Source organism: Erythranthe guttata, chromosome 3 (assembly GCF_056151865.1).
Source record: "Erythranthe guttata isolate IM_541 chromosome 3, IM_541, whole genome shotgun sequence".
NCBI lineage: Eukaryota > Viridiplantae > Streptophyta > Magnoliopsida > Lamiales > Phrymaceae > Erythranthe > Erythranthe guttata.
The window spans coordinates 14,952,102-14,964,866 of NC_142535.1; the positions used below are offsets into that span (position 1 = coordinate 14,952,102).

The 12,765-nt window shown below is 34.1% G+C and overlaps 2 protein-coding genes across 2 annotated transcripts; one reads left to right on the plus strand and one right to left on the minus strand.

The window, feature by feature from the left end:
* The first annotated feature begins 356 nt into the window (after positions 1-356).
* On the plus strand, positions 357-6,970 carry LOC105965686 (metalloendopeptidase / zinc ion binding protein). The gene is made up of 16 exons (XM_088815608.1): positions 357-1,018; positions 1,572-1,937; positions 2,042-2,182; positions 2,297-2,429; positions 2,548-2,735; positions 2,896-2,970; positions 3,140-3,232; positions 3,513-3,573; positions 3,719-4,051; positions 4,507-4,633; positions 4,726-4,825; positions 4,913-4,982; positions 5,085-5,237; positions 5,328-5,423; positions 5,987-6,306; positions 6,452-6,970. Exons 1-16 carry the CDS (start codon positions 932-934, stop codon positions 6,632-6,634), a joined length of 2,526 nt encoding a protein of 841 aa, XP_088671734.1. The 5' UTR covers positions 357-931; the 3' UTR covers positions 6,635-6,970.
* Positions 6,971-7,178: 208 nt separating this feature from the next.
* LOC105965676 (pathogenesis-related thaumatin-like protein 3.5) lies at positions 7,179-8,172 on the minus strand. The gene is made up of 2 exons (XM_012990248.2): positions 8,065-8,172; positions 7,179-7,983 (listed from the first exon to the last, which is right to left on the minus strand). Exons 1-2 carry the CDS (start codon positions 8,114-8,116, stop codon positions 7,289-7,291), a joined length of 747 nt encoding a protein of 248 aa, XP_012845702.2. The 5' UTR covers positions 8,117-8,172; the 3' UTR covers positions 7,179-7,288.
* Between the last annotated feature and the right edge of the window lie 4,593 nt (positions 8,173-12,765).

Genomic DNA, 12,765 nt, shown 5'->3' on the forward strand with positions numbered 1-12,765 from the left:
GTTAATGGACGATTGTAATTACCCAAATATAAATAGTTTTTTCGTAATTTCATCTTACCTCACATTGTGACCGTAAATCACCGTTTCTTCTAAGAAAATATTTTCAAACTATTCCTAAAAAAGCATTCGAGTCTTTATAAAGTTGAGTAAATACCAATATATTTTATGGAATGAGGACTTGATTTTTTTTTCTGAAATTGGCAAACGCAGCCCAACTTTTTCTAATAATAGAATCAAAAGTGAGTAGGGGTATTATAGTAAATTCACAACAAACTTAATACCAACTTTATTACACAAAACCAATCCATGATACATTAATTTGCCCCTATTATGTCCAAACATATACATACATGTGTATGTATACACACATCTCCACAACACACACACACACACAAAATAAAATAAAAAAAATAAAAAAATAAAAAATTGAAATCTACTCTGAATCAGAAAATTTCAATCTAACTCTACCCACCCCACCAATTCCAACTTTACTTTATTTACTTAATTAATACCGGCGCAAAAAAAGAAAAAAAAAAAAAAAAAAAAAAATTCATCCCCATTTTTTGCGTTGTGAATTTGTAAAATCTCGTGGAACTGAGGATTTTGCGAGAGTCTGCTTGCTTGCTTACAGTGGATTTCTTCTTCTTCTTCAGACAACTGTGAACTGTGTGCTTCTTCACACTAACCGAGGGAGGGAATACAGCTCCCAATTTTTTTTTGAGAAGACTTGTTGTTCGAAAGCTGAAAATCTCTTCTGGGTTTTTTATTTTTGAGGGTTTTCGTCGATTCGAGGGTTTTTGTGTCTTATCGCACATAATGCGGTGTGCATTCGGGCTGTTCAACGGATGGGAGCCGATCGGAGAAGTGGCGGCGGCGGCGGCGGGGGGGATTTGATGGGAACGAGGTTGTTCGTGCTAAACGCCGCCGTTTCATGGAGTTTAGGATTCGGTGCAACCGGTGTGCCGGGTTTTCTCTACTCCGAAGATTTAGTCTGAATTCTGCCATCGTTTGTATCAAGGTTATTTCTCACTCTTATTGATTGCTCTTTTCCTTCAATTTTTAATTTTTTTTTTGTCTGAAGGTGTTTGAATTTTTATGTTGAATGAGCTGTAACGGTAAGAAAATTGTGGGTTTTAAGATTGTCTGAAGTGTTGCCCATTTCCTTAAAAGAGTTGTGTGTTCCTATTTTTGGTGAATCTTGATGTTCCTGAACTGGGATTTCACCAATTCTTGAGCTAATTATTACATTTCCATCTTCTTTGAAAACTTTCCTTTCTGGGTTTTAGCAATTAGCTCTCTTGCTATGAGAAGTCATTTAATTTTCCGCTTTCGTTTTTACCGTATTTTTTTTTTATTTTAAATGCTTGTTGAATAATGATTTATTGTTGTTGTTTTATGTGTTGATGATTGTGGGTATAGTAGGAGGTACTTGATCGATTAGTATGACGGGCTTTTGCTATACTAAGATCACGAACTCGGCATTTTTCTTCATCGATGTAATGTGATCTGATCGAAGTAGTTTTCAAGAACTTGGATTTGTGTAATAACAATTTCGATATCTGTGTTTCCAGGTTTTATTGATTTTTCTGCTTTTGGAGGCTGCGTTTGCGAAACCCAAAGAATTTAGAGTGCAGAGAGCCGGACCCGAACAAGACAGCAAAGAGAACGTAATAACACATTCTTGTATTCATGATCAAATTATCGAACAAAGAAAAAGGCCCGGTCGAAAGGTATATTCCGTCTCCGCTCAGGTCTACGTCGAACCCGATATTTCCAATAATACCCTTCAACAAAGGGGGAGGTCATTGCTCGGTCTTTCTGAATCTGTAAGGAATCAGAAAAACGATGCTAAGCAACCCATTAGAATCTTTCTGAATTACGATGCTGTGGGCCATTCCTCGGATCGAGATTGCCGAACTGTGGGTGACATGGTCAAGGCAAGTACATGCAGAAAAAAAATAAAAATGATACTCCTTTTTATTTTTTGGTTAAATTTCAATAGAGTCTTACTTTTGGATTAATATTGGATTTCATTTGCCAGCTGGGCGAACCAAACGGTGCTTCGTTTTCCGGTACTCCTTCTTGTAACCCTAATGGAGATCCTCCGATTTACGGTGATTGTTGGTATAACTGTACATTTGATGATATAGCTGGGAAGGACAAGAAGTATCGCCTTCGTAAGGTTAATTTTTACTTCAAATCTCCTATTGTGTAATCTTATAAGAATCAAATTTTTTTTTTCGGGTTTTTTAAAGATTATTTTTTTTAATAGTTAACTAACGTTTTAGTTCTTCAGGCTCTTGGACAGACGGCAGATTGGTTCAAAAGAGCCTTATCCGTCGAACCAGTCAAAGGGAATCTTCGGTTGAGTGGATATTCTGCGTGCGGTCAAGATGGAGGTGTGCAACTTCCTAGGGAATATGTCGAAGGTATTGTTATTGCAAAAATACTTCACATTTTTAAAGTTATTAGTTATATATAACTTTTTTATCATCCCGTATTAAGTTTCTGCAATTTAATAATTTAATCTTTTTCGTCTTTTTTTAGAGGGTGTTGTTGATGCGGATTTGGTTCTTTTGGTTACGACGAGGCCGACAACTGGCAATACTCTGGCGTGGGCCGTAGCGTGCGAACGTGACCAATGGGGTCGTGCTATAGCTGGGCACGTGAATGTTGCACCTCGTCACTTGACTGCTGAAGCAGAAACTTTACTTTCTGCCACACTGATTCACGAGGTGTGTTAATTGAGATTGAGCTGTATATATATATATATATATATATATATATATATATATATATATATATATATATATATATATATATATATATATTCTTGAAATTTTTCGAAATGCTTATTTGTATTAAATGTAGTGAAGTTTCTTTCGCCTTTGTTAGGTGATGCATGTTCTTGGATTTGATCCCCATGCCTTTGCTCATTTTCGCGATGAGAGAAAAAGAAGGCGTATCCGGGTAAATATAAATACGCACACACACACACACACACACACACACACGCACACACACATATTTTCGTTTATAACAGCATTTGATTTTATGCAACTCGTCGACTTTTTTTACTTTTCTTTACATACAAAGAGTTGCAATCCAGTTAATTGGTTATACTTATACCTCCCCGTAGGTTACAGAACAAGCCATGGATGAAAAACTCGGTCGAACAGTAACAAGAGTGGTCCTTCCTCGAGTTATTATGCACTCACGCCATCACTATGGGGTAGACTCTCTCTCTCTCTCTCTCTCTCTCTCTCTCTCTCCCCCCCCCCCCCCTCCCCCCCCCCCCCCCCCCCCCCCCCTCCCTTCCTCTCCCTCCCCCTCCCTCTCTCCCTCCCTCCCTCCCTCCCTCCCTCCCTCCCTCCCTCCCTCCCTCCCTCCCTCCCTCCCTCCCCCTCCCTCCCCCTCCCCCTCCCTCTCTCCCTCCCTCCTCCTCCCTCCCTCTCTCTCTCTAATGTACTTTCGGTTAAGATATCTTGTAGTGACAAACAAATTATTCTCAGGCATTTTCCGAGAATTTCACTGGACTGGAGCTTGAAGATGGTGGTGGGCGTGGCACATCAGGTAAAATTCTATCCATTCACCTCTCTCTCTCTCTCTCTCTCTCTCTCTATATATATATATATATATATATATATATATATATATATATATATATAATGCATTTTATGATACTAATTGGTATCGAACAATGAAAATTTGGCGACAGGGTCCCACTGGGAGAAAAGACTATTGATGAACGAGATTATGACAGGCTCTGTCGACACAAGATCGGTAGTTTCGAAAATGACACTCGCTCTGCTGGAGGATAGTGGGTGGTACCGTGCTAACTACAGTGTGGCTGACCGACTCGACTGGGGTAGGAACCAGGGCACCGAGTTTGTTACCTCACCTTGCAACCATTGGAAAGGCGCCTATCGTTGCAACTCAACTCAGTTTTCAGGGTGTACTTATAATAGGGAAGCGGAAGGGTACTGCCCCATCGTAAGCTACAGTGGGGATCTTCCTCAGTGGTCCCGATATTTCCCACAGCCTAACAAAGGTGTGTTTCTCGATTTGCTTATTAATTATTTTTCAAAGAAATTTAACTCTTTATTTTTATATTTTATTATTCTTTTTGTATTTAAATGAATATCTATTGGACGTCGTATCTATTTTCAAGAAAGATCTAGCGAACTCATGATTTTAAGTCCGTTTAGCCGTCTTCTTAAGGCCTTGTTTGGTTGCTATTAGCTAAGATAAGATTAGATAATCTAATGAAAACATAATCCCCCTAAAATGCAAGATGGGGCATGATAAGATAATAATTCCGGTGGAAAATTATTCGGCTTACGAACGTCAAACAAAGTGCAATTCTTTAATTAATGATGGCTAATCTCCTCAACCAAACAACGCCTTAGAGAGTATTTTATGGAGGAAGTTGGCTTCGTTTTTGCTATATCCAGGTTCTTAAAACATAATGCTGACTGTTTTTCTTTCTTCTCGTTTCTTTTCCAGGTGGCCAATCGTCATTGGCTGATTATTGCACTTACTTTGTAGCTTACTCCGATGGTTCGTGTACGGACACTAATAGTGCTAGGGCACCCGACAGTATGTTGGGTGAAGTAAGAGGAACTAATTCAAGGTGAGATGTTTATTTATTTATTTATTTTATTTTTTCACAAAAAACAAAAAAAAAATGAAAAAAAGAGGTTAATTATTTATGAATTGATGCAGGTGCATGGCCTCGTCACTAGTGCGAAGTGGGTTCGTAAGGGGTTCGACTACCCAAGGAAACGGCTGTTATCAGCATAGGTGTATGAATAATTCACTTGAGGTATAATTGCGTGCATAAAAACGTGCTTAGTTACTAATGTATTAAAGATTTTTTTTAATGATTATATTTTGAATGTTTTTTTTCAAGATTGCCGTGGACGGGATTTGGAAAGTGTGTCCTGAATCTGGCGGGCCCGTTCAATTTCCTGGCTTCAATGGTGAAATCCCGTTTCATGGTTTATTGATGTCTGAAACTTCAATATAAATCACTATTTGAGTTCCTAATTTATTGGTCTTTTTGTGTCGTTTATTAACTGTAGGTGAACTGATCTGCCCTGCTTACCACGAACTCTGCAATGTTGACCCCGGTCCTGTATCTGGTCAATGTCTTAATTCATGTCATTTTAATGGCGATTGTATTGATGGAAAATGTCACTGCTTTCTTGGATTTGAGGGCCGTGATTGTAGCCAGCGTGAGTGTATTCAATTTTTTTCGGCAAAAAATCGATATTTGTGAATCTTAGTATGTTTGTCTGATTTTCCTTCTGTCATTTGTTTTATAGCTTCTTGTCCTAACAACTGTGGGGGTCATGGTGAGTGCCATAAAGATGGTATTTGTGAATGTGAAAAAGGATTCACCGGCGCTGATTGCTCCACTGGTAATTACTATCTTATATCATTATTAATTAATTATTATAGTTAGGGATGGAAATCGGATGGAACGGATCGGAATTGGCATTTTCGGTAAAAAAAATGCAGTTTTTTTACCGGGAGTGAAAAACCAATTCCTATTCCATTCAAAAAATATTTGAAAGAATCAGAAATCGGAATTTCCGAAATTGGAATACATAAATATGTTCCAAGGATAGGAAATATTCGGAATCAAATCCGTGGAATTCGGAGTTTCCATATTTTTAGTCACCTTTGATATATAATATTTAACAATATTGATATTGTAAGTGTAACTTTAGATTTTTGAATTAAAATTAGATTGAAATTGGAATTGGAATTTGAATTTGAATTTGGTTTCTAAATATCGGAACTTTCAGAATTTGGAACGAAAAATATTGTTCCAAATTCGGTAATACTCGGAATCGGCAGAATACGGAAATTTCAGTCCAATTTCCACCCGTAACAATTATTGTTATTACTATGATTATTATTATTATTATTGTTGTTGTTATTTTATTATTAATATCAATTAATTTGGTAATATATGCAGCTATATGCGACGAACAATGCAGTCTTCACGGTGGAGTATGTGACAATGGTGTATGTGAGTTTCGGTGCTCCGACTATGCAGGCTACACTTGCCAAAACAGTTCAATGCTTCTACCGAGCCTTTCAGTGTGCAAAGACGTACTCGAGAAAGATGTTTTAGGACAACATTGTGCACCAAGTGAACTCAGTATCTTGCAACAGCTCGAAGAAGTCGTCGTCATGCCCAATTACCATAGACTTTTCCCCGGGGGTCCTCGGAAATTTCTAAATTACATTCGAGGCCGTGACTGTGACGGTGCTGCAAAGAGATTAGCCTGTTGGGTGAGTTTTTTTCCGGAATTAAGTTATTTTTCTTACAATTTCTTAGGATTTATTTCCCTCTAAAATGTTGAAATTCGAGCATTAATGTACTTACCTAGTAGTAGTACTCGTTACTTTTGTACTGAATTATGTATTTTGAAATCAGATATCGATTCAAAAGTGCGATAAAGACGGAGACAACAGAATACGAGTGTGCCGCTCCGCTTGCCAATCGTACAACTTAGCTTGTGGAGCGTCGCTCGATTGTTCGGACCAAACTTTATTTAGCAATGACGACGAGGGCGAAGGTCTTTGCACTGGATGGGGTGAGTTAAGTTCTTGGTTGTGACGAATACTATGTAAATTGTAGGGTTTTTTTTTTTTTTTTTTTTTTTTACGATTCGATGGCTTGCCGTTTTTGTCGGGTGGGCTTTGTAGGGGAAAAGGGTTGGCACATATTGAAGGTTTATTAGGTGTAGAAATTTTCAATTTCCCAGGCCCAGATTTATTGGGAATGATTTGTTGAGGGGTTGTAAGGCTTTTTCAAAGAGGAAAAGCCAAAGATGTAGAGAGAGAAAATTATGTATGAATAGTGAAAGGATGAGAGAGAAGGTGATGTGTAAACATTGGCCTAAGGCCTTGAAAAAAAAAAATGTAATATATAGTTCTAATTTTATGGTATCAATTCCACATTTGTATAATCTTGTGTTTTATTATGATTTAGTACATATTGGCTGATTTTATTTACTATGATTTATTAGGTGGTAAATAATTATCAAGACTTGTAATTTTTTTCAATTAAGCCATTGCATATATATCAAAATTAACTAAAGCAATGTTCAATTGGTCTAATACTATAACTATAAAGACCAACAACAATGTCATGAATATTCAAGAAAACAAATAATCTAATAAAATTGCAAAATCAGAAGGGGAAAAAAAAAAAAAAAAGGATAAAAAGATTTGTGATTCTACCTACAAACTAATCAACAATGAATCTAATTTAGGCTGTGGGACAAAATGTAATGAGATAATCCGAACCGGTGCAAGTGCAAGTGCTCGACAGATCGTCGTACGCGTAGCTATACGCCGACGGGCACGCCTTCTTGAACACCTCCGAGTACGGCGTGGGCCCGCACGTCTGCGGCGTCGCGTGGTCCTCGCTGCAGCAGTACTCGGGCGTGTTGAACGCCGCGCACGCGCTCCTGCACGCCACCACATTGCCGCCGGCGCCGACCACCTGCAGCTCCTTCGGGCAGTCCGCGATCACATCCGCCACGCAGCCCGCGTACTGGCAGGCGCCGGAGCCGCCAGACGGCCGCACCCCGAGCCCCACGTTGTACCCGTCGACCAGGCTGACGTCGTAGAAGTCCATGGTCGAGCTACCGCCACCGATGGTGAACTCCGCCAGACTGACCGGCGGCTCGCCGCCGCCAGCGCAATTGAGCTTGCCGCCGCAGTCGCCGGTCGTGCAGTTGCCGTTGCCGGCGGAGTCGAAGTTGCACCCGGTTCGGGCCCAGAAGCGGCCCGACCAGCCCGGCGGAGCCGGGAATTGCGTGGTGGCCCCTGGCGATAGTGCGAAACCGCCCTCGCCGAGTAGCGAGGCGCCGTTGCCGCAGTGTGTCCCCGGCCAGATTGTGTAGTTGCAGCTGTTTTGGAGCGTAAAAACCGTCGCCGAAACATAATTCGAGAGTATTCCTGCAAATAATTGTTCCAAAAAAAAAGTAAAAAATCAAGAATCAAAAAAATATTAAAAATCAATATTTGTTTTGTTCTTACCTATGAGAAAAAATAGGGGAAGAAGAAGAGGGATTCTTTGCATAGCCGCCATGGTTATAGAGAGCAAATTCTGTGAGAGCAATGATTATGGGATTCGTGGAAATTAAGGTAGCTATTTATAGACAAAATATGGTAAGTTGGTTTTTCACACTTACCAAAAATTTCTTGATTTTTTTACCTTGTTTTTTGCTATTATTATTTTGTTAATTATTTAGGAAGGAACCCACCACTATTGCACGTCAAAAGGTTAGTTTCAGGACGTGTGACACAATTAAATTTGTTTTTCACTACGTGACAATTAAATTCTCCTAAAATTTATTTATTTTCTCTTTTATACAAAAAAACAATTGTGTGTGTGTGTGTGTGTGTGTGAGAGAGAGAGAGAGTAATTGTTATGACAAAGGTTTCTTACATTTTATCAATTAGTGTCACGCAAAGATTTGTTCACTTAGTAGTTAGGTTACAGTTTGATCTTGTTCTTTTAATCAACAATTTGTGGACTATAAACAATCATATAATTGCTTATTTTTATTTAATTATTGTTCCGAAATTATTTTATTTAATAAAATCATTGTTCTTTAGTTCACCCAACCCAATTGAATGACAAAACAAAGGAAGAAAAAGTTTGGTTTGGTTAAACCTTTTGATTCTTGATCTTGTTCCCTACTAATTGGTAAAATCGTCTAAAAAATTATAATTCTTACTTCATTTATAAATTGGAAAATAATTAATTGTGTGTACAAGCTACTATGTCTATAATTACTAATTAGTACATTTATATCGGATTTTTGACTTAGCTTTTAGAAATAAATTATGAGTTTTTTTTTTCCCTCATAATTTTAGGTGTTTGCAAGATCGGCTTGTACTTTTGCTTATCTTAAAATAAGCTGATTTAAATTATAATAAAAGCACCACTGAACATTTGCAAAAACTCATAACTTTTGAAAATAAACACTTAATATCAACTTAACACACAATCACCAACAAATTTTTATTTTTTTTAATAAGATTTTGCAAACACCACCTAAATCTCAACTAATTAACTAAATATTGAGTTAGGAAGACATCAACTAATTAACTAAATGCATTAGAACCTCGATAAATTAATATTCGATAAATTAACAACCTCGATTAAATAATAATTTCTCCCGATCCAGACTCGGTGAAAACGTGTTAAATTATTAACTCGGTAATTTAATAATTCACTAAATTAATAAAATTTCTCTAATCCCAACTGTATTAAATTACAAAGGTTTAACTGTATTTTATTTTATTTTATTTTAATTCGTTGGGTATTTCTAATCACAATAGTGACATGTCAAGTCTAAGGGCATCTTCCACCCTACACCATTTCCTATTTTTAACACCTAATTTAGGTGTTTTTAACCTCCCAACCTAAATCACTAAATCGTCATTACACCTAAAATTATGATGATTTGGTTTTAGTCTCCCATTGTGGTCAAAACCTATATCACCATATTACCAAATCCTATATTTTCACCAAATTTTTTGGTGAAGAAATTTGCATCTCCCACCCTTCCACCATTTTACCATTTTTTCCACCAAATCCTATTTTTCCTATCAAATATAGAAATTAAAATAGGATTTGGTGTAATTAACACCATTTTATAATTAGCATATAAAATTATTATATTAACTAATTTCATGTGATTACCAATTTATAAACATATTTATAGAAAATATATTAGTGTTGATTAATGAATATGATAATATATAAATATATTAGTATATTAGTATATAAATATATTTATAGAAAATATATTAGTATATTAATAGAAAATATAATAATAATAATAATAATAATAACAATAATAATAATAATAATAATAATAATAATAATAATAATAATAATAATAATAATAATAATAATAATAATAATAATAATAATAATAATAATAATAATAATAATAATAATAATAATAATAATAATAATAATAATAAATTATTATTATTATTATTATTATTATTATTATTATTATTATTATTATTATTATTATTATTATTATTATTATTATTATTATTATTATTATTATTATTAAATAAAAAAATATTTATTATCAGAAAATAATTAAAACATAACATTATAACGTCACAAATACAAGACAAATTATATAAATGAAATACACATAAACTACTTAGTTAGCATTAAGTTATGAAATATTTTTTATTAATTTTGTTGTAATATTTGTATGCATTAAGTTATGAAATTATGTTTATGTGTGATTTTATTATATGTATAATAATTTACGTTGATTTTCATTCATGTTTCAATAGTTTTTTTTGAAATTTATCACAATTTTAAGATTATATAATTAATAAAATTATTACTTATAATCGGACCTATAATCAACATTTTTTAAATTAAAATAGACTAAAATTATGATTAACATTAAATTTATAATTTTGTGATATATTTGGTGAAATACCATGGGAGACCAAGCCAAATGCTATTCTCTACAAATAGGAAAATGGTGAAATATTATTATTTTATTATTTGGTGTAAAATTTGATGGAATTGGTGGGAGACTAAATACACTACTTTTTCACCAAAAGTAGTGAAATCGTAGAATGGTGTGCTAAGGGTGGGAGATAAACCCATTTTTTCACCACAAAAAATAGGATTTGGTGAAAAAATAGTGATGACGTTGGAAGATGCTCTAAGGGCATCTCCGACCGGACACCGTAACGCCATTTTTTCATCTAATTTAGGTGTTTTTAGCCTCCCACCCAAAATTCCTATATCACCATTACACCTAAAATTATAGAGATTTAGTTTTAGCATCCCACCGTGGTCAACCCTCATATCACCAAATACTCAAATCCTATTTTTCCACCAAATTTTTTTGTGAAGGAATTTTCATCTCCCACCGGTCCACCATTTTCCTATTTTTTCCACCAAATCCTATTTTTCCTACCAAATATAGAGGTGAAAATAGGATTTGGCGTAATTAACACCATTTAATTAAGTACCATATAAAATGACTATTTTAACTAATTGCACCCGTAGAGCTTAACAGAGACCGTAATTAAAACCATTTTATTAAGTACTATATAAAATGACTATTTTAACTAATTGCACCCGATTACCAACTTATTAGAATATTTATCATAAATACATTGATATTAATTATTAAATTAGTTTTTAAAATATAAATACATTTGTTATTATTAACAAAACATTAATTCTAAAAATATAAATATGCTTATTTTTAATTAATTTGTATATTTTGTTGGTATCAATGTTTATTAGTTCATTTCTTTACATAACTAATACGCTAATTGCTATTAATAAAATATAATAAGCAACAATAGAATGATTAACGAAACACTCTTTAATTGATGAAATACATGACGAGACATTTAAATTGAAATACATAACTCATAAAATAACAAACAACATAACATGATAAACAATAACACAAATTATATAAATTTAAATCATCATGAACTGCTTATTTAAATTCTCAAGTCGTACTTAATAGTCTCTGTTGTCATAGTTGTTGTGGTTCGGAGATTCCGGGACATAAACATCTTTTAAAATAATTTGAGTTCATGTTATTTCATGTTTAGACAGTTTTTTAAAACTGATAACATAATTTTTAAATTATATAGTTAAAGAAAATTTATGACTTAGCATTGGATCTATAATTAATATTTATGAAATAAAATATTATAAAATATTAAAATTACGATTAACATTAGATTTACATTTTTTGGATATATATGGTGAAATGCCATGGGAGACCAAACCAAATCCCATTTCCTATAAGTGGTGAAATGGTTGAATATTATTATTTTAATATTTGGTCTAAATTTTGGTGAAACCCATTGGAGACCAAAAACACCATTTTTCCACAAAAAATGGTGAAAAATTAAAATGGAGAACTACCGGTGAGAGATGAACCATTTTTTTACCACCATAAATGGAATTTGGTGAAAAAATAGTGAGACCGGTCGGAGATGCTCTAAAACCTCTACTTGTCAAATATTGGGTTGGTTCAAAATAGGCCCAAATACCACTATTCACTATAACTAATTCCCTTAAACAAAATGCGAATAGTTTTGCTAAGAACCCCTCCTTTGTTCCCATAAATAGTGAAGTTATTTTTTCTTCCAATAATTAAGGTTATTATTGAAATATTTACAAAATTTCGATTTCCAGTCCGATTTAATTTCAAAATTTTACGTTATAATATCAATATTATTTTATGTTTCATATTATAGACGATAAAGAAAAATAATTTTCAAATTTCTCCAAATACAGTCCAACAATTTGCAATTTTGGAATATGTATTTTCATCCCAATTTTTTAAATTGCAAAATCGTAGGAACGGAATTAAAATTAGCTTTTAACTTTCGATCTGATCCGTTCGATTTAACTAGTCAGAATAATGACCTTTAAGATCCTAGAATGAGCATTTAAGTTGCCATTAACCCTTTTTTCAATTTGCTTAAGCATCCAATTCCAAAGCAAACCGGAACCATCTTTTTCAATATACTTTTTTCAATATATAATATTTCTTTAGTGGCGTAAATAATATAATTAATCAATTATTATCAAATTATTAATTAAACATAAATAAAAATTGAATTAGGCAAAAAGATAATAAACCAATAAGAGAATTATTATGTATTTTAGCTTCTATCCAATAATAATTGAGAGGTGATAAGTAAATTATT